The sequence below is a fragment of the Equus przewalskii genome, chromosome 15 (assembly GCF_037783145.1).
Source record: "Equus przewalskii isolate Varuska chromosome 15, EquPr2, whole genome shotgun sequence".
In the NCBI taxonomy this organism is placed as follows: domain Eukaryota; kingdom Metazoa; phylum Chordata; class Mammalia; order Perissodactyla; family Equidae; genus Equus; species Equus przewalskii.
In genome coordinates, this window is record NC_091845.1 from 54,003,928 (window position 1) to 54,026,484 (window position 22,557).

The window sequence follows — 22,557 nt, forward strand, 5'->3', positions numbered from 1 at the left end:
GCCCTCATGAGGGCTCTGGCCGTGGTGAAGCCTCCAGGCTCGAACTAGCTCCCTTGGAAGGTAACCACTGCCCCATTAGGAGAGGAGTGAAAATATTTTATCATCTGCCCACTCCTGTAAATTAGCTCATGATGCCCATAGCTTGGTCTGAGTCGCCATCCTGCCTTGACCAGAGCCCTGGTGCCCCCGTGGGTAAAGTCAGAGCCAGTTCCCAGTGATGCCAGCCATGCCCTGCCTCAACCACTCCCCGGCCCTTTGCCATGCTGACCGCCCCTTCTCAGCAGGGCCTTCCCTTGGCTTTCTTTTCTCACTGACTTGCTCCCACTCCTCCGCCCTCCGAAGACTCCTGTCCTGTCTGCTTTTTCTTTTGGCTTGAAGTTCAGAGTCTTCCCCACATGAGCCCCCAGCCCCACCCCACTACCCCGCACCTTCAGATGGCTCTGTTGGTTGGGTCCCTGTGTGTGTCTAGGCAGAGCCCTTTGTCTGGGTCCAGATCTTGTCTCACCACCCCCTCTGCAGTCCTTGGGGTTCTGCCCTCTAAACTTGAGGCCACTAGCTAATGATAAGACTTATCATGGGAGGCCCTGCCCTTGAGAGCACCCCCTACCCAGGATGTCCTTGTGCCCAGCCCCTCCCTCAGCACGGGATGTATGTTGAGGGTGGAGGTGATGAGATTTGTTCCAGCCCCTCACTGTTTCCTTCCTTCAACTCACTGCACTGTTTCGCGAGTTGTTTTTCCCTCTTAAGTCAGATATCAGGGCACAGAGAAAGAGCAAGGTCTGTGAGGCTGGTCAGACCTGGCCTTGTATCCCAGTTCCAGAGGTTTCTCCTGCTGTAAATTGGGAACCAGAGCATTGCTGTCCCTGGGTCTCCGTATGGTTGGACTTGGGGCTGGTCCAATGGGCAGGCTGATCTTGCAGCAGGAGCTTGACCCTCGTCAGTTCCTTGATTCTGATGCCCCTCAGAAGGGCTGCTCGGTGTCCCCACTTTGCTGGCAGCCCCCTGCCCTTCTTCAGCCTGATCACGCCAACACTCAAGGCTCCCCACTATGCAAGGCCCTCCCACAGACAGGGTCAAGGGCGCTCTGATAGGGGAGTAGATGTGATTCCCAGATCCTGGCCGGATCTAATTCCCCAGCACTTGCGTCCCCCTGGCCGCAGAGGCAGCCCTTCCTCAAAGCCGGGGAGGGAGAGCTCGCTGCTGAGAATTCTGATGGCTCCTTCTGGGTGGAGTCCCGACTTGTCCTGGTGTGTTAAGTGAGGAATTGCATTACCTTGGTTCCTTCCTCACCCTCTGGAACAATGTGTGTGAATTGGGGATAGTCCAGGGGAGGAAAGCTACAGGGCCTCCTGTCAGACAGGAGCCAGTCTAGGCTGCCTTCTACAGTGAACGCATGAGGCGGAGGAGTGCCTTTCCGTGTAGAGGTGGGGGAGATGACAGATCCTGCAGCATAAACCACCCCCTGCCCCCACCCTGCCCCCGGGTCTATAGCTCCTAATACCAGTTCCCTTGGGGGAAAGCAGTCATTGTTCATCTTTACAGCTCGGTGATCTTGGGCAAGTCACTTCATCTTATGTGGATATTATTTTTTCCCTCTTTAAAGTGGGGGTGATGGAGCATCTGTATCCCTGGGTTGTTGTGCTGATTAAATGAGTTAATATATATGTATAAAATGCTTAGCAGTATAGTAAGTGCCATGTAAGTGCCCACTATTGCTGTTTCTAGTAGTAGTGCTGCTGCTTACTGCTGCTCCTACCACTAGATTCAACCCCTGGACACGCAGTGCCCCGAGGGAGGCATGCTGCTCAGGACAAGAGGAGCGTGGAGGCAGCACGGACCTGGGGCTGGGGCCTGGCAGCCCTGGGTTGCTGTCCTGGCTCTTGGGGTCTTTGAGGCACTGGGAAGGAGCGGCCCCTGTAGGTGGCCTGCCCAGATGCCACCATCCCTGCTCCGGCCCCTCCTTGCTGAGGACTGTCATCCTTGGGCCAGCTGTCCTCACCTGAGCATTTCCTCTCCTCCATGCATCCCCAGGAACCTCTGGCGGGAGGTGACCCGATACCTGCGGCTGGGGGACATTGACGCTGCCACGGAGCAGAAGCGGTGCCTGGAGGAGAAGCAGCGGGTGGAGGAACGGAAGCGGGAAAACCTCCGCACACCATGGCAGCCCAAGTATTTTATCCAGGAGGTAACTCTGCTGCCTGTCCTGAGTGAGGGGAGATGGATGTGTTGCTAATGCTGCAGTTTGAATGACAGAGGATAGGGCAAGGGAGGACCTGGGGATGTTTGGGGCAGCCTGGCTCCATTCCAGCTTTGGGCCAGGCCCTCCCACGGCAGAACTGAGCACCTGACAGTTCCACTCTGGCATCCTCCATCAGAAAAGCCCATCAGCCTGCCAGGGACGGCAAGGAAAGGGAGTGCAGACGTGGGTGCTGTCCTACTTAAAACAAAAACAAAAAACCCACAACCTTCACAACCCCTGCTACTTTACCGTTAGTAATAAATTAATCGTGAAGCACCTCATTGCCCATCTCCACATCTGGGTGGGCTGGAGCCTTTTTGATAGAGAAACCACCCTTTCAGAGCTGTTCCTCCTGTGGGCCAAATGGGATGGACAGCTAGGAAAGGCCAGCATGAGTCCTGTGCCTAAAATGCTGCTGCTGTCACCTGGAAAGTGACATTGGAAGGCAGAAATATCCACATGGCTGTTCACCCCACCTCCCTAGGCAAGTGGGCAAGGCACTGTGTGCCCAGGTGAGGCCCTTATGCTCTTGAAGTTGTTTGTGGAGCGATTGAGAATCATTCTGAGAACAGAACTGGAAATAATAGAAGTGTAGGAGCCACAGTTTTTAAGGCAGGCCCCCAGGAGCCTGGCAGCATCAATGAGAGAAATAGATGGAGCAGACTCGAGTCCATATCTAAAGAGGGTGGATGCCACTTACCCCAAGGCAGTCATACTTGGATTGTCCAGTTCTTCACAAGAAGCCAGAAATCTGAATTTTTTAATGAGAAATCTGATATTTGCATGGTGTCAAGGAATTTTAAACAATGTAAACACTGAAAGCCAATTGAAATATGTCTGGGCTTTCTTTGGCCCAGGTACTGCTAATGTCTGACTTCTGCTACAAGGAAGGATTACTCTGTGTGGCTAGAAGGCTGCAGGGTGAGTCAGTCCCCTTGAGGCGGACTTCTGGAAGCAGCCGCTGTCCTCCCCAGAGGCAGGAACGAGGGCTCTGGACTGAACGGAGGCGTTGGGGTTGGATTCTGGTTCACACAGGGAGCCCGCCTGGGGAGGCTCTGTCCTTCTGATACTCTGAGCGGGAACCCTGGGAAGCCTCGCCAGCTGAGGTGAATCTGTATTAGTCAGGATTCTTCAGAGAAACAGAACAGAAACAGAACCAATCGGAGATATAAACATATAGAGATTTATTATGAGGAGTTGGCTCATGAGATTATGGATGCTGAGAAGCCCCAGGATCTGCCATTTGCAAGCTGGAGACCCCAGAAAGCCAGTGGTGTAATTCAGTGCAAAGGCAGGAGAAGATGAGATGAGATGTTGCAACTCAAGCAGTGAGGCAGGAAAAAGGGGCAAATTCCTCCGTCCTTCGCCTTTTTTTTTTTCCAGGTCCTCAGCAGATTGAGTGATGCCCACCCACATTGGGGTGGGGGGAAATCTACTCAGTCCACTGATTCAAAAACCAAGCTCCTCTGCAGACACCTTCACAGACACACTCAGAAATGATGTGTGATCTGGGCACCCCGTGGCCAGGCACGTTGACACATAAAACTCACCATCACCAAATCCTTCAAGGATCCTGCCGTGAGGGGGACCTGGTCTCTCTGAGACAGCTTAGTTTGGCTGGCTTTTTAAGTTGCATGTTAAAAAACAAAATGACGACAACAAAGAAACACATACAGTTCTGCGCCCTGGGTTTCATAAAAGCCAGTATGTTCATAACAGAAGGCTTGAGGATATGTGAAGAACAAACATCATCCCCTACCAGAATTGTTTCCATTCACTGTCTTCCTTCTACTCTAGCACCAGGTGTGTAGACCATTTTGCTTCTTGCCTTTTCCTCGCAGATACTTGATCAGTGTCATTTCTTGTGTGCTGATTTGTTTGTGACAGCCACCTACTGAAGAGATCCTTTGTTGGGCGTTCACCTCCAGGCTGGTGGGCTGTAAATTGCTGGTTTGGGCAAATTCTGCATCTGCAGGCCCTTGCCCTTTCTCTCCCCTGACCTTTCATCCAATCACCCTCTTTTTTCTCCTGTCCCGTTGTTTCAAAGACCTTTTTTTTGCCAACTAATCTTTCTTGATGTAAACCAACAAAGCCCTCCTTCTTTTGTTATTTCAGTCATTTCATGGGGTTTCCTCCTGAAATGCCAAGATGTGAGGATCCTATGGGCTCTAAAGAGCAACCGGGCAGAGGAGGGGTAGTGAGACCAACAGTGTGGCATGGCTGTGAGATATCGGGAACAAGGCAGGGACATCTTGGTGGTAAATCCTGAACAGATGCTGACGGAGCACTGCTGTGCGTGGTACCTGGCTTCTGACCTAGCAGAGGCTGGGGACTGTCTTTGCTTCTCCCCTTTCCCCACAGAGGTCTCCATGTAATATCTGCTTCCTTCTCTTACAGGGTGACGGCTGGGTGTACTTCAATCCCCTTTGGAAGGCACACTGATGGCGTGGAGGTGCCGAGCTTTCAGAAATAGCCCTGTTTTTCTAGGGATTAAAGTGGTACGGTATCAAGGTTCTGCTGGTATTCCCTGAGACCTCTTGATATCACTCAAGAGATGGCACCTAAGAGAGAAACTACATACTGTGAAAAATGCACCCCCAAGCTCTGCTAGAGGATTGAATTTATTCAAGAGCCATTTCGGGCATGTGTGTGTACACAGGTTTGTGTGTGAGCTCTTGGCACACTATGTGTTCACACACATGCACTATATACACGTCTGCTGAGTATTATTACACATGTAAATACTACTTACCAAGATTTAAGTGGGTAATTATGAGCTCCTTTTTATCAATGAGGTTTGAAGTTTTCTATTTTTCACTTTGCCAAAAGTTTTGCACTCACAAAGGTATTCTCATGTGGTCAACTCCTGTCACAACAAAGGTGAATTGGCATGGCCCAATTGATGTCCACATGGCAGAAAATGGCTCATTCCTGGGAGAAGTGTATAGGTGGCTATCATTTCAAAATTATTGTTGTGAGTCCCACCTCCCTTCCCACTTCAACATTTCGTTTGTGCATACTCAAGAAAGATAAACTGTTATTTCCTGCTGGATGGGGAGTTAAAGGTTGATGCCAGAGCCTTCAGGATGGAGCACCTCTGGGAGAACCTAGAGCCAGGCCCAGTTTGGAATTTTCCTCCCATCTACTTGCCCCAGAACCTTTCTGACAATTTCTCATGCTCAAAGCACTAGTCATACATTTTTCAGAAGCTGCTGCTTTTATGGTAGAAAACAAGTCAATGGAGACTTCACTACTTTTATGATGAAAAAAGGGCTTTAGAAATTAAATACATGCATGCATATACAAACATGTACAACCACAGCCTCAATCTCATGTTTACTTTGGGGAAAGAGAAAAGAATTTCCAGTGGATTTTTTTAAGTGCACCTCTCTTGTGTGACCCAAACTCTGCCACAAAACCACTGTGATTAAAACATACATAAAGCCTGCATAAGTGTCCCATGGTTTCAGTTGAATTTCAGTCCCCAGCCTTTACAAATGAGGTCAAGACATGACTAGAATTTAAATCAAGGGAAAAAAATGAAGTATTTGATTTTTGTTCAATGCTTAATTTATTTTTTACTGTGCCACTCAAATGAGAATATTTATAAAATCCAGTAGCATGAATGCTTCTCTGTAGTAATACTAATTTTTGTGCCTTTTGTCTGCTTTCTTAAGACCAATTGTTCACACTTTGTAGATATTAGACAAATATATTTCGATTAAATACTGTGCCTATCTGTGTGTCTGCGTTTTATTTTTAGAGATTCAAAAGTTCTGTTGGAATTTGTGGCTCTGAATGAGCTCAAATTTTATTGGTTAGATAGTGTTAATTTGTGAACAATCATATTTACATCAAAATAATGTTTTAAACTCATTAAAAAATCTGCCAGATAAACATTATTTATGGATATTTTCTAACAAGTTCATAAGGACATTTAACTCATATCTAGTGAATGTTTTATGGTGAGAAGTTACTACCAGGCAGTGTCATAATGTAGGCCTGCTCGGGTCCATAGCCTTAAAACATCCAGGAGAATAAAGTGGAACCATTTAGTTTCTGGGAGGGAAAGCAGAATAGATGCTATTTTGAAAAAAAAAAAAAAATCCTCAGAAGACTGAAAGGTAATCACTGTGGCACTTTTAGATTTTCCAGACTTACTCCAAAATATAAACCATCTGGGAAGTAAAACAAGTTTGACTTTTCTGGTGGTGGTGGTGGTGGGGGGGGGGGGGGTTCATTTTGCCTTTTAAAAAAATTGTGATATATCATATACAGATTTATATGAAACATATTACAGTTCCAAGAATAATTAAAACACCCGTGTACTCACTGCGTAAGAAACCTAAGTTCATCAGTACCTTAAAAGCCACCTTTGTGCCCCTACCAAATTATATCCCCTCTCCGTCACCCCAGAGGTAACAGTACCACTGTCCTGACTCCTGAAGTAGTCATTCTCTCGTGTGTTTTTTTTTAAAACCATACATACTGTGTGTGAATTTCTAAAGAACATGCTTGGTTTTGCGTATTTTTGGGCTTTGTACAAATGGAATCAAAGTTTGCTTGTTTGAGCTAACATTTTGTTTAAAGGTCAGTCCATATTATGAGTTGCTGTATTTGTTTTCTTATTCTTTTTTGCTGAGTTCACATTTTGTTTTACTCCTTTATTGTAAAATATGTAACATAAAGTATACCATTTTAGCCATTTAAGAATGTACAGTTCAATGGCATTCAGTAGATTCACATTATGGAACCATTACCATCCATCTCCATAAAGTTTCCATCTTCCCAAACTGAAACTCTGTACTCATTAAACAATAACTCCTCATTTCCCCTGCCTTCTGCAACTCTTAGTAACTACCATTCTACTTTGTGTTTTTATGACTTTGACCACTCTAAGTAACTCATGTAAGTGGAATCATACAATACGTGTCCTTTTGTGTCTGGCTTATTTCACTTAGCATACTATGTTCAAGGTTCATCAGAATTTCCTTCCTTTTTAAGGCTGAATAATATTTCATTGTATGTATATATACCACATTTGGTTTATCTGTTTACCCACTGATAAACATTTGGGTTGTTTCCATCTTTTGGCTATTGTGAATAATGCTGATATGAACATGGGAGTGCAAACATCTGAGTCTATGTTCTTTCAAGTATATATATATATATACACACTCAGAAGTGGAAGCACTGTATCATGTGAAAATTCCATGTTTGATTTTTTGAGGACCTGCCACACTGTTTTCCACAATGACTACACCATTTCGCAATCCCACTAGCAATTCATAAGGGTGTGAATTTCTCCACATCCTCCCCAACACTTAGTATTTTCTGTTTTTAGTAACCATCCTAATGGGCATGAAGTGCTATCTCATGATTCTGATTTGCTTTTCCCTGATGATTACTGTTGAACATCTTCTGGTATTTATTGGCCATTTGTATATCTTTTTTGGAGAGATGTCTATTCAAGTCCTTTGCCCATTTTCTAATTGGGTTATTTATGTGTTGAGTTTTTTAGGACTTGTTTATATATTCTGGATATTACTCTCTTTTATCAGATGTATGATTTATAAATATTTTCCTCCATTCTGTGGTTTGCCTTTTGACTCTGTTGATGTGTCCTTTGATGTACAAAGTATTTAATTTTTTTTTTATTAATGTTATGATAGATTACAACCTTGTGAGATTTCAGTTGTACATTTTTGTTAGTCATGTTGTGGGTACACCACTTCCCCCTCCGTACCCTCCCCTCACCCCCCCTTTTCCCTGGTAACCACCGATCAGATCTCCTTCTCAATATACTAATTTCCACCTATGAGTGGAGTCATATAGAGTTCGTCTTTGTCTGACTGACTTATTTCGCTTAACATAATGCCCTCGAGGTCCATCCACGTTGTTGTGAATGGGCCAATTTCATCTTTTTTTATGGCTGAGTAGTATTCTGTTGTGTATATATACCACATCTTCTTTATCCAATCATCAGTTTTTGGGCATGTAGGCTGGTTCCACGTCTTGGCTATTGTAAATAATGCTGCGATGAACATAGGGGTGCAACGGACTCTTGAGATATCTGATATCAGGTTCTTAGGATAGATACCCAGTAATGGGATGGCTGGGTCATAGGGTATTTCTATTTTTAACTTTTTGAGAAATCTCCATACTGTTTTCCATAGTGGCTGTACCAGTTTGCATTCCCACCAACAGTGTATGAGGGTTCCTCTTTCTCCACAACCTCTCCAACATTTGTCACTCTTGGTTTTGGATGTTTTTGCCAATCTAACGGGTGTAAGGTGATATCTTAGTGTAGTTTTGATTTGCATTTCCCTGATGATTAGTGATGATGAACATCTTTTCATGTGTCTATTGGCCATATTCATATCTTCTTTTGAGAAATGTCTGTTCATGTCCTCTGCCCATTTTTTGATCGGGTTGTTTGTTTTTTTGTTGTTAAGCCGTGTGAGTTCTTTGTATATTATGGAGATTAACCCTTTGTCAGATAAGTGGCTTGTAAATATTTTTTCCCAATTAGTGAGCTGTTTTTTTGTTTCAATCCTGTTTTCCCTTGCCTTGAAGAAGCTCTTTAGTCTGATGAAGTCCCATTTGTTTATTCTTTCTATTGTTTCCCTCAACTGAGGAGTTACAGTGTCCGAAAAGATTCTTTTGAAACTGATGTCAAAGAGCGTACTGCCTATATTCTCTTCCAAAAGACTTATTGTCTCAGGCCTAATCTTTAGGTCTTTGATCCATTTTGAGTTTATTTTGGTGTGTGGTGAAAAAGAATGGTCAATTTTCAATCTTTTGCATGTGGCTGTCCAGTTTTCCCAGCACCATTTGTTGAAGAGACTTTCTTTTCTCCATTGTAGGCCCTCTGCTCCTTTGTCGAAGATTAGCTGTCCATAGATGTGTGGTTTTATCTCTGGGCTTTCAATTCTGTTCCATTGATCTGTGGACCTGTTTTTGTACCAGTACCATGCTGTTTTGATCACTGTAGCTTTGTAGTATGTTTTGAAATCGGGGATTGTGATTCCGCCGGCTTTGTTTTTCTTGCTCAGGATTGCTTTAGCAATTCGCGGTCTTTTGTTGCCCCATATGAATTTTAGGATTGTTTGTTCAATTTCTGTGAAGAATGTTCTTGGGATTCTGATTGGGATAGCATTGAATCTGTAGATTGCTTTAGGTAGTATGGACATTTTAACTATGTTTATTCTTCCAATCCATGTGCAAGGAATGTCTTTCCATCTCTTTATGTCATCGCCTATTTCTTTCAAGAAAGTCTTGTAGTTTTCATTGTATAGATCCTTCACTTCCTTGGTTAAGTTTATCCCAAGGTATTTTATTCTTTTCGTTGCGATTGTGAATGGGATTGAGTTCTTGAGTTCTTTTTCTGTTAGTTCATTGTTAGTGTATAGAAATGCTACTGATTTATGCACGTTAATTTTATACCCTGCTACTTTGCTGTAGTTGTTGATTATTTCTAATAGTTTTTCTATGGATTCTTTGGGGTTTTCTATATATAAGATCATGTCGTCTGCAAACAGCGAGAGTTTTACTTCTTCATTGCCTATTTGGATTCCTTTTATTTCTTTTTCCTGCCGAATTGCTCTGGCCAGCACCTCCAGTACTATGTTGAATAGGAGTGGTGAAAGTGGGCACCCTTGTCTTGTTCCTGTCCTCAGAGGGATGGCTTTCAGTTTTTGTCCATTGAGTATGATGTTGGCTGTGGGTCTGTCATATATGGCCTTTATTATGTTGAGGTACTTTCCTTCTATACCCATTTTATTGAGGGTTTTTATCATAAATGGGTGTTGGATCTTGTCAAATGCTTTCTCTGCATCTATTGAGATGATCATGTGGTTTTTGTTTTTCATTTTGTTGATGTAGTGTATCACGTTGATTGACTTGCGGATGTTGAACCATCCCTGTGTCCCTGGTATAAATCCCACTTGATCATGGTGTATAATCTTTGTGATGTATTGCTGTATTCGGTTTGCCAAAATTTTGTTGAGGATTTTTGCATCTATGTTCATCAGTGATATCGGCCTGTAGTTCTTCTTCTTTGGGTTGTCCTTGTCAGGTTTGGGGATCAGAGTGATGTTGGCTTCATAGAATGTGTTAGGGAGTACTCCATCTTTCTCAATTTTCTGGAATAGTTTGAGAAGAATAGGTATTAAGTCTTCTTTGAATGTTTGGTAGAATTCTCCAGAGAAGCCGTCTGGTCCTGGACTCTTATTTTTGGGGAGGTTTTTGATTACCATTTCTATTTCCTTACTTGTGATTGGCCTATTCAGATTCTCCATTTCTTCCTGATTCAGTTTGGGGAGATTGTAGGAGTCTAGGAATTTGTCCATTTCTTCCAGGTTGTTCAATTTGTTGGCATATAGTTTTTCATAGTATTCTCTTATGATCTCTTGTATTTCTTTGGTATCTGTTGTGATTTCTCCTCTCTCATTCCTAATTTTATTTATTTGCGATTTCTCTCTTCTTTTCTTGGTGAGTCTGGCTAAGGGTTTGTCAATTTTGTTAATTCTTTCGAAGAACCAACTCTTTGTTTCATTGATCCTTTCTATTGTCTTTTTTGTTTCAATATCGTTTATTTCTGCTCTTATTTTTATTATTTCCCTCCTTCTACTGATTCTGGGCTTTGTTTGTTCTTCTTTTTCTAGTTCTGTTAGGTGTCGTTTGAGGTTGCTTATGTGAGCTTTTTCTTGTTTAGTGAGGTGAGCCTGTATTGCGATGAATTTCCCTCTTAGGACTGCTTTTGCTGCATCCCAAATGATTTGGTATGTCGTGTTCTCATTTTCATTTGTCTCCAGATAATATTTGATTTCTTCTTTAATTTCTTCAATGATCCATTGTTCAGAAGCGTGTTGTTTAGTCTCCACATTTTTGCACCTTTCTCTGCTTTTTTCTTGTAGTTGATTTCTAGTTTCATAGCATTATGATCAGAAAAGATGCTTGATATTATTTCAACTCTCTTGTATTTATTGATGTTTGCTTTGTTTCCCAAAATATGGTCAATCCTTGAGAATGTTCCATGTGCACTTGAGAAGAATGTGTAACCTGCTGTTTTTGGATGAAGCGTTCTATATATATCTGTTAAGTCCATCTGTTCTAATTTTTCATTTAATTCTATTATTTCCTTGTTGATTTTCTGTCTGGATGTTCTGTCCATTGGTGTTAATGTGGTGTTGAGGTCCCATACTATTATTGTATTGTTGTTGATGTCTTCTTTTAGTTCTATTGAGAGTTGCTTTACAAATTTTGGTGCTCCTGTGTTGGGTGTGTATATATTTATAAGTGTTATGTCTTCTTGGTGGACAGTCCCTTTTATCATTATATTCTGTCCCTCTTTGTCTTTCTTTATCTGTTTTGCTTTGAAGTCTACCTTGTCTGATATTAGTATAGCGACACCTGCTTTCTTTTGTTCATTATTAGCTTGGAGTATTGTTCTCCATCCCTTCACTCTGAGTCTGTGTTTGTCTTTGGGGCTGAGGTGTGTTTCCTGGAGGCAGCATATTGTTGGGTCTTGTTCTTTGATCCATCCTGCCACTCTGTGTCTTTTGATTGGGGAGTTCAATCCATTTACATTTAGAGTGATTATTGAGATGTGGGGGCCTACCACTACCATTTTGTGTCTTGTTTTCCGGTTTTCTTCAATTTCCTTTGTTTCTCGTCCCATGGTTTAATCTGTTCTGATGTAGAGCTGCTACTCTCTGTTGTTGTCCTTCTACTTATCTCCTCTGCTCTTGGTTTTGTAGCCCCTTTCCTTTTTTGGATTTTTCAGGAATGAGGGTTTTCCTGAGGATTTCCTGAAAAGGAGGTTTTGTGGCAATGAACTCCCTTAATTTTTGTTTATCTGGGAAAGTTTTTATTTCTCCATCGTATTTGAAGGGTATTTTCGCTGGGTAGAGAATTCTTGGCTGTAGATTTTTGTCCTTCAGATTTTGGAATATATCATTCCACTCTCTTCTAGCCTGTAAAGTTTCTGCTGAGAAATCTGCTGATAGCCTGATGGGGGTTCCTTTGTAGGTTAGTTTCTTTTGCCTGGCTGTCCTTAGTATTTTCTCCTTGTCGTGGACTTTTGCTAGCTTCACTAGTATATGCTGTGGAGTTGGTCTTCTTGCATTGATAGTTTGGAGTTCTGTTGGCTTCTGTCACCTGAAGATCCATCTCTCTCACCAGATTTGGGAAGTTCTCAGCCATTATTTCTTTGAATAGGCTTTCTGCCCCTTTCTCCTTCTCTTCTCCTTCTGGTATACCTATAATCCTTACGTTGCATCTCCTAATTGAGTCTGATAATTCTCGGAGAGTTTCTTCATTTCTTTTTAGTCTTGCTTCTCTCTCCTCCTCTGCCTGCAGCAATTCTATATTGCCATCTTCCAAATTGCTAATTCTTTCCTCCATATTATCGGCCCTACTGTTCAGAGCATCTAGATTTTTCTTACTCTCCTCTATTGTGTTCTTCATTTCCAATATTTCTGTTTGGTTCTTCTTTATCGTATCAAACTCTTTTGTGACATAGCTCCTGAACTCGTTGAGTTGTCGGTCAGAATTCTCTCTTAACTCATTGAGTATTTTAATGATGGCTGTTTTGAAGTCATCATCATTTAGGTTAAATATCTCATTTTCTTTGGGATTGTTTTCTGTGTATTTGTTATTTTCTTTCTGTTCTGGAGATTTAATGTATGTTTTCATATTGCTTGATGTTGTTGATTTGTGCCTCCACATAGAGATAGAGTTTAGTTGCTCCTTTCACTTGTTTCAGCTGCTGTGGTGGGGGAGCAGCTGTTTATACTGCACCAACCAGGAACCCTGTCTGCAGTTGCTAGCTGGGCCTGGGCCCCTCCTCGTAGTCACAGTGGTCCTTTGGATTCCCTCCTCTGCTGTGGGGGCCGTCACAGGGGGGCTTCAGGCTGCTGGTGCCTACTGTTGCAGCCCACCTAGACGTGCTCCCTCCTTGGGGTCTGCAACGGTGTTATGGGCTTTTCCAGCGGTCAGGGGTGGGATCACTTATATTTGCCACTCCGTCGCTGTCGGCACCCACAAAATCTCACTTGTCCACTATGGGTCGCAGGAGAGCTATTGGCATCTTCTACAGTCTGTGGTTAGTTCACCTAGCTATGCTACTTTTGTCCCGGGGTCTTCCAGCCTTGTGGCTGCTAGATGGGTGCTTTCTACTAGTGCTGTGCAGAGGCTTTCCCTGAGGCTGCTGTGAGCCTGTAGGGTTTCCCCCTAGGCTACGGAGCTGGGTCGCTGGAACTCCCCCACACCAGTCCTGTTCCCCAGGAACTCGGGGAGCCCTTTGCCCTGTCTTGGGGGATAGCCGGAGATCCTGATTTCAGTGGTAGCTGGTCAGCTGCTGCCCTGCCTGATATTCTCCTCTCCGGGACCCTCCCGGTATTGTGGATGCTGGGCGTGGCCCCTCCGCTAATAGCAGACAGAGAGTTTTGTCTGCTGCCTGGGCAGAACTCTGGAGCTTCCCCTCCGGGCCGCGGAGCCGGCCTCTGGAGCTTCACCCAGCCCCAGTCCTCTCCGAGATCTCTGAGATCTCCAGCAATCTCCAGCCCCGCAGGGTGGGCAACAGCAGCCTGGGATCACCTTGCCCTCTGGGATTCCCTCCGGGACCTTCCTGGAGTTGTGAATGCTGGGCGTGGCCCCTCCGCTAAAAGCAGACAGAGATTTTTGTCTGCTGCCCGGGCAGAACTCTGGAGCTTCCCCTCTGGGGCGCAGAGCCGGCCTCTGGAGCTTCCCCCAGCCCCAGTCCTCTCTGAGATCTCTGGCAATCCCTAGCCCCATGGGGCAGGCAACGGCAGCTGGGGGTCGCCCCACCCTCTGGGATTCCCTCCGGGACTTTCCCGAAGTTGAATGCTGGGCGTGGCCCCTCTGCTAATGGCAGACAGAGAGCCCTGTCTGCTGCCCGGGCGGAACTCCGGAGCTTCCCCTCTGGGGTGCAGAGCCGGCCCCTGGAGCTTCACCCAGCCCCAGTCTGCTTGGAGATCTCCGGCAATCCTTAGTCCCACAGGGCGGGCAATGGCAGCTGGGGGTCGCCCCGCCCTCTGGGATTCTCTCCGGGACTTTCCCGGAGCCGTGAATGCTGGGCGTGGCCCCTCTGCTAATGGCAGACAGAGAGTTTTGTCTTCCCTTCTGGGGTGCGGAGTCGGCCTCTGGAGCTTCACCCAGCCCCAGTCCGCTCGGAGATCTCTGGCAATCCCTAGCCCCACCGTGCAGGCAGTGGCAGCCGGGGGACCTCCGTACCCTCAGCAACTCTCTCTGGGACCCTCCGGGTGCCGCGAACACCAGGCGGGATCTCCCCGCGGGCCCAGGTGTGCAACTCCAAAGTTTCCCTCTGCGTTTAGGAGTAATTGTGGGGGGTTTAGGTAGGGTTCTGGTCACCTGTTTCCACCGTCGCTCCTCTGTTGTGTGCTCGCTCCTGCCCTAGATGTGTGTTGATCTTCTGGGGGCGTCCGTTGGAAGAAAGCCGCTTGCGGATACTAGGCTGTTCGGTCGGGGTTGGAGAGTTTTCACCTATTTCCACATCCTCCTGGAGGAAAGTCCATCTGCCTTCCGATGTATAGTCGCGTGGGTCTCTCAGACGTCCTGAGATGCTGTCTGGATATCCTTTCTTAAGCGATAAGTGTCCAAATAATTGTAGACTCGAAGGGGGAGAGACAAAGAGGACTACTCACGGCGCCATCTTGGATCTCCTCGTCCAAAGTATTTAATTTTGATGAAGTCCAATTTGTCTTTTTTCTTTTGTAGCTTGAGCTTTTGTTGTCATCCAAGAAATCATTGCCAAATCTAATTTCATGGAGCTTTTCCTCTGTGTTTTCTTCTAAGAATTTTATATTTTTATATTTTATTTTAGCTCTTGTGTTTCGGTTCTTGATCTATTTTAAGTTAATTTTTGTAAATGGTGTTAGGTAAGGGTCCAACTTCATTATTTTGTGTATGGATATCCTGTTTTCCTGGATTATTTGTTGAAAAGACTTTCCTTCCCCCATTGAATGGTCTTGGTACCTTTATCAAAAATTATTTGACCATCTATGCAAAAGTTTATTCCTGGGCTTTCTATTCTATTCCATTGGTTTATGCCAGTACCAGGCTGTTTTGATTGCTGTAGCTTTGTAGTAAGTTTTGACATCACGAAGTGTGAGACTTTCAACTTCTTTCTTTTTCAAGATTGTTTTGGCTATTAAGGGTCACTTGAGATTCCATATGAATTTTAGGATAGAATTTTCTAGTTTTGCTAAAAACATTGTTGGAATTTTGATAAGCATTGCATTCTCTCTGTAGATTACCTCATGCAGTATTGTCATCTTAATAGTATTGTCTTCTAATCTGTGAACATAGGATGTCTTCCCATGTATTTATGTCTTTTGGAATATTTTGTAGTTTTCAGTATACAAGTCGTTTACCTCTTTAGTTTATTCCTAAGTATTTTACTCTTTCTGATGCTATTGCAAATGGAATTCCTTTCTCAATTTACTTTTTGGATTGTTTATTGTTAGCATACAGGAACAAGTGATTTTTATTTGTTGATTTTGTGTCCTGCGACTTTGCTGGGTTTATTAGTTCTGAGAGTTTTGTGTGGAATCTTTAGGGTTTTCCAGATATAAGATCATACCATCTGTGAATAGAAATAATTTTACTTCTTCCTTTCTAATTTGGATGGCTTTTCTTTCTTTTTCTTGCCCAATTACCCTGGCTAGAACCTCTAATACTTAACTGGAAGTGGCAAAGCTGGTATCCTTATCTTGTTCCTGATCTTAGAGGAAAAACTTGCAATCTTTTGTCATTGGATGTGTTAGTTGTGGCTTTTTTATATATGACCCTTTGTGTGTTGAGGTAGTTTCCTTCTATTCCTAGTTGTTGAGTGTTTTTATCATGAAAGGGTGTTGAATTTTGTCAAGTGCTTTTTCTGTATCTATTGAGATGGTCATTTGTTTTTCTTCCTTTGTTCTGTTAATATGCGGTATATTACATTGATTTTGTATGTTCAACGGTCGTTGCATTGCAAGAATAAATCCCACTTGGTCATGGTGTATAATCCTTTTAATATGCTGTTGAATTTGCTTTGCTATTTTATTGATGATTTTTTCATCAATATTTATAAGGGATATTGTTCTGTAATTTTCTTATTGTAATGTCTTTTTCTGGCTTTGGTATCCAGGGTAATGCTGGCCTGATAGAATGTTAGGAAGTGTTCCCTTTTCAATTTTTTGGAAGAGTTTGAGAACGACTGATAGTTTTCTTTTTTGGGAGGTTTTAAATTACTGATCGAATTTCTTTCTAGTCAATAGGTCTTGTTCATATTTTCTGTTTCTTCATGATTGTCTTGGTAGGCTGTGTGTTTCTAGGAATTTGTCCATTTCATCTAGGTTGTCCAATTTGTTGCTGTACAATTATTCAAAATACTCTTATAATCCTTTCATTTCTATAGAATTGGTAGTAATGCCCCAACTTTGTTTTCTGATTTTTTCTTAATCTAGCTAATAGTTTATCCATTTTGTTGATCTTTTAGAAGAACCAACTATTAGTTTCAGTTTTCTGTTCTCTATCTCTGCTCTAATCTTTCATTATTTCCTTCCTTCTGTTAGCTGTGAGTTTAGTTTGTTCTTTCATCAGGCTCAAAGTTAGGTTGTTGATTTGAGATCTTTAGGAATGTAAGCATTTATAGCTATATATGTCCTCTTAGCACTGCTTTTGCAGCATCCCATACATTTTGGTGTGTGTGTGTGGTTTCTTTTTTTTTTTTTTAAAGATTGGCACCTGAGCTAACAACTGTTGCCAATCTTTTTTTTTTTAATTCTCCCCAAAGCCCCCCAGTACATAGTTGTATGTTCTAGTTGTGAGTGCCTCTGGTTGTGCTATGGGATGCTGCTGAGGCATGGCCCGACGAGTGGTGCCATGTGTGCACCCAGGATCTGAATCGGCAACCCCTGGGCTGCTGAAGCAGAGCATGCGAACTTAGCCACTCGGCCTTGGGGCCAGCCCTGGTATGTGTGTTTTTATTTCATTTGTCTTAAGATATGTTCTAATTTCTCTTATTTCTTCTTGAGCCATTGGTTGTTAGAGAGTATTGTTTAATTTCCACATATTTGTGGATTTCTCAGTTTTCCTTCTGCTGTTGATTTCTAGTTTCATTATATTGTGATTGGAAAAGATACTTTGTATGATTACAGTCTTAAAATTTATTGACTTGTTTTGTGGGCTAACATGCACACTTGAGGAAAATGTGTATTCTGGTGGTTTTGGGTGGAGTGATTTGTATATGTATGTTAAGTCTAATTGGCCTATGGTGCTCAAGTCTTCTGTTTTCTAATTGATCCTGTCTAGTTGTTTTATCCATTATTGATAGTGGGGTATTGACGTCTCCTGTTATTGTGGAGCTGTCTGTTTCTCCCTTCAATAAATGTTTGCTTCATATATTTTGCAGTTCTGATGTTTGGTGCATGTATGTTTTTAAGTTATATGTTCTAATGAATTGCTTCTTTTACCAATATATAATGTCCTTGTGCCTTGGAAGTTTTTGGCTGAGTTTATTTTGTCTGATATGAGTATAGCCACCCCTGCTCTCTTTCGTTACTATTTGCATATTTTTCCCATCCTTTCACTTTGAACATTGTGTTCTTAGATCTAAAGTGAATCTCTTGTAGACAGCATATAGATCATCTTGTTTTTAAATCCATTCTGCCAATTTATATCTTTTGATTGGGGAATTTTACCCATTTACAAAAAGTAATTACTGATAAGGACTTTTGCCATTTTGTTTTCTGTATGTCTTATAGCTTCATTGTCCTTCATTTCCTCCCTTATTGTCTTTAGTTGATTTTGTATAGTGATAGATTTTTATTCCTTCCCCATTTTCTCTATATTCTAGTTATTTTCTTTGTGGTTACCAGAGGGATTAAATATAAAATCCTAAAGTTATAACAATCTATTTTAAATTAATACCAACTTCAATCACATACAAACACTTCTGTATAGCCCCACCCCTCTTTGTTATAGATGTCACAAATTACATCTTTTGTAATTATGTTTGTCTTTTAAATCCTGTGGAATGAAAAGTGGAGTTATGAACCAAAGTTATAATACTGGTTACCATATTTGTCTGTGTATTTACCTTTATATTTTTATTGTCTAAAGCCTTTCATTTCAACTTGAAGGACTTCATCATTGCTTGTAGGGCAGGTGTAGTGGTAGTAAACTCTCTCAGCTTTGCTTAACTAGAAAACAATTTCGTGTTTGAAGGACAGTGTTGACAGGTTTAGAATTATTGGTTTAGTTTGTTTTCTTTTAGCACTTATAAATATATCTTCCTCCTGGCTTCCCACGTTTCTACTGGGAAATCCACTGATAATCTTACTGAGCATTGCTTTTATATGACAAGTCACTTTTCTCTTGCTACTGTTGAGATTCTCTCTGCTTTTGGCTTTCAACAGTTTGTGTGTTTCAGTGTGGTCATGGGTTCCTTTGGGTTTAACCTACTTGGAGTTTGTTGAGCTTCTTGAATTTGTAGATGTCTGTCTTCCCTCAAATTTGGGAAGTTTCCTGCGGTTATTTCTTCTGTCTTGCTGCCCCTTTCCCTCTCTTTTTACCTCTGGGACTCCCATAGAGTTATAGTGGTCCATTTAATGATGCCCCATAGGCTTTTCTTTCTTTCTTTTTTCCCTCACATTTCTACAATTTTTTGTCTCCTGAGACCTAATAAGTTCAATTGATTTGCCGTCATGGTTCTTTCTTCTTCCTGTTTGAGTGTTGTTAAACCCCTCTAGTCAACTTTTCAATTCATTTATTTTTTGCAGCTCCAGAATTTTTTTCTAAAAAGATAAATTTCTATTTTAGTTGATATTCTAACTTTGTACATGTTTTCCTTTAGCTCTTTGAGCATATTTGACATTTGGTTTAAAGTCTTTGTTTAGTACGTGTGATGCCTGTTTCTTAAGGATGATTTTTGCTGCATTTTCTTCCTTTGAATGGGCCGTGTCTTTTCTTTGAAAATTGGGCATTTGAAAAAATAACCATCTCTTTCAGTCTGTTCAAACTGGCTCTGTGCCAGGGAAGACATTCACTAATTTATAGGGTGTTTGAGCCCTGGGATTAGCCCAGGATGGAGGCTTAAGGTCCTGTCAGGTCTTTTCTGGGCATGTCTTGCCTGGGGCTGTGTGCTGTTTGATTCTTTCCTTATATATGGCTGTTTTTACATGTCTTAATTTTCCAGTTTTACCCCAGCTCCTTCTCAGGACCTTAGATGTCCTTTTGTCCCTCTACCTATAATTTCTTGCCCAGGCATCTACAGATCTGCTCTTCCTCCAGCTCTTATGAGTGGTGCCTCCCTCTTTCTGTCCCTTTTCCCAGCCTGAAATCTGAGCTATACCGCTTTTCCATATCTTAGGCAAGTTAGGTGATTAGTTAAGGACTATTCAGTTCTTCAGGCAGCCCTAGACACATTAGAATGTTGCAAATAAGCTCTGCTTTGCTTCCTCCTGTTTGAGAGAGGTCATTGGGAGTTGGGCTGCTGCTTTCTCCCAACCATGCCACACTGTGGAGGGGGTAGGGCAGGTGAATAAAAACACTATGAAATTTCCTACTGTTTTGAATGTGATTGATTAGGCATTTGTTCAGTTGCTATAGGCCACTGACGACTTATCTGGAGGCCCATAGTTAGTTATTTTAGCCAGTCTCTAATTGTCTGCACCCCCCCCGCCCCCCCCCCCCCCCCCCGCTGGAGTTTCCATAAAGGAATGAGGCCTGGTGCTTCCTAGCCTCCAACCTTGCCCTGATTTTGTGTGTGCAGTATAACACAAGCATAGTGTAAAGGTCAAATGTACAGTGTAATGAATTATTTTAAAGCATATGACTACAATCCAACTCAGGAAATGGAACATTGCCGTGACTCCAGAACCTCCCTGCTTACTCATTCCTAACCAAATCTCCCATTATTCTCCCCTCACAAAGTTGACCATTATTCCAACTTTGTGTGTAATCAATCCCACTTTGCTTTATAGCTTTAACATGATGTATACATTCCTAAACAATATATTAGTTTTGCCTATTTTTGAACTGTATATAAATGGAATTGTGTTACATATCCTTTGGTCTGGCTTTTTACTTCAAATTATTTTTAAATCACCAATGTTATCCCTTTAAAATGTAGTTTATTCTTTTCCCTTCTATAATATTCCATTATATTAACATACTATCAATTTATTTCAGCTATTTTTGACAGATTTAGGAGTACAATTGCTGGGACATGGGGATGTGTATCTTCAGCTGCATCAGCTAATGCTGAAAAGTTTACCAGAGTGGTTTTAACAGTTTAAGTTCCTACTGGCAATATATGAGAGTTTGTTTTTTGCACATCCTAATACTTATTTACACATTTTAGCTAACTTGGTGGGTATGTTCCTTTTCATATATTTATGAAATATATGCCATTTGGATTTCTTGTTAAGGACTAATCAAAATCTTGTATGTTTTTTCCTAAGAGTTCTTTATATATTCTGGGTATTGTGGTATTCATCCTATGTCAGTTGCAGGTTGGGTGACAATACATCCTCATTTGCCCAAGATACCCAGTGTGTGCCTGTGGTCCCAGGGTAAATATTAAAATGCCATTGAACAAAGGTGTAGAACTCACATTACCTGATTTCAAGACTTACTGAAAAGCTACAGTTAATCAAGACAGTGTGGTATTTGTGTGAGAACACACATAGACCAATGGAACATAATAGAGAATTCAGAAATAGATCAACACATTTTTGGTCAGTTTGTTTTCTACGAAGATGCCAACTGAATGGGAGAAATAATAGTCTTTTCAATGAATGGTGTTGGCTCCACTGGATAAAAAAATAAAACTCATATCTCAAGCCATATACAAAAATTAACTCAATAGATTGCAGACCTAAAAGTTAATTCTATATAGACCAATGATACAAAATGGGGGATTCTATTTTTTATATTTCCTGGGGAAAGGGCAGTAATAGAAGCTTGACTAGTGCCCACCTTCTGCATTGTTAGTGTAGCCTTTTCATCAATAGCTAGAACCACAGAAACATTTTAAATATATATTTCCTTCAGCAGGATACAAGCCTGAGTTCTGATCCATGTTGGTCTAATGAAGAATAGATGATGTTTGTCTATCCAGCTTGTCTGCATAATTAAGATAGTGTACTGAGGTCAGGAGAATGCACTGTTGTCACAGTCACTCTGGCCGCCATTTGATCTTGTTTTCAATCTCATTAGCTCCAGCTTTCACTGAAGCCGATTTCACAAAAGCAGACACTTGATATTCTAATCAAAATGCTTCTAGGCTCTTTTTAAGATTTAAAAAATAATGGCAACTCTAAGAAAATTCTATATTTTCTAAGTAAATAAAATATTAAGAGATTAATACAAATTTTGTGCCTCCCAGAGACAGATAGTCATAATGTGTAGCTATGAGACAGCAAAATAGAGGTGAAGTTCTAAGAAACAGATTAAATGCTATATATGTTTTAGGATCCGAAGGACCATAGATAATTTCATTTCTAATATTTTACTTTTTTTTAAAAAGCTGGGCACCTGAGCTAACATCTGTTGCCAGTCTTCTTTTTTTCTTCTTCTTCTCTCCAAAGCCCCCAAGTACGTGGTTGTATATTCTAGTTGTAGGTTTTTCTGGCTCTGCTATGTGGGATGCTGCCTCAGCATGGCTTGATGAGCAGTCCTAGGTCTGTGTCCGGGATCCAAACTGGCAAAACCCTGGGCTGCTGAAGCTGGAGCGCACAAACTTACCCACTCGGCCTCAAGGCCAGCCCATATTTTACTTCTGATAGTAGTGGACTAGGGAGTTTGGACCAACTCCCTGGCTAAGAACACTTGCTCTAAGACTTCTAGAACTAAGTATCACCAGGCCACAATCTAGGAAATGGAAATCCCAAGAGACACGCTTAGCATTTGGGGCCATTTTTCCCTAGAAATTGGCAGAGACTAGACAGCAATTCAGTAACCTTGTAGAACTAGGACAAATGTTGGTATTGAAATCTGTGTGGGTGAGGTCCTTGAAGAATTTCAGCCTGGGAATAATGAACTAACCTAACCCTTACAAGGATGGTAGGCTAGCTTTGTATAGCATATTATCAATCATCACTTAAATTGGGTAAGGGGATTCTGGCATGCTATTTTCCCTAAGTACCTAGCAGAAACAAAATCCTCTATAAAGGAAAATATCATCCTAGGCCTAAACTTAAACAATTTCTTAAATATGTCTGGAATACAAAAAACTCCTGTACATTAGGAGATAAGATCACATGAACAACCAGCGGGGACATACACAC

The 22,557-nt window shown here is 42.1% G+C and overlaps 1 protein-coding gene across 4 annotated transcripts in view; it reads left to right on the forward strand.

The window, feature by feature from the left end:
• The window catches only part of OSBPL10 (oxysterol binding protein like 10), a 285,409-nt gene extending 279,431 nt beyond the window's left edge, over nt 1-5,978 (forward strand). For all 4 annotated transcript variants that reach the window (XM_070575904.1, XM_070575905.1, XM_070575906.1 and 1 more), the window contains 2 exons: nt 2,032-2,185; nt 4,637-5,978. In XM_070575904.1, the coding sequence (XP_070432005.1) occupies nt 2,032-2,185; nt 4,637-4,681 (199 nt within the window). In that variant the 3' untranslated portion in view covers nt 4,682-5,978. The remainder of the gene's footprint in view (nt 1-2,031; nt 2,186-4,636) is intronic.
• The last annotated feature ends 16,579 nt before the right edge of the window (nt 5,979-22,557 follow it).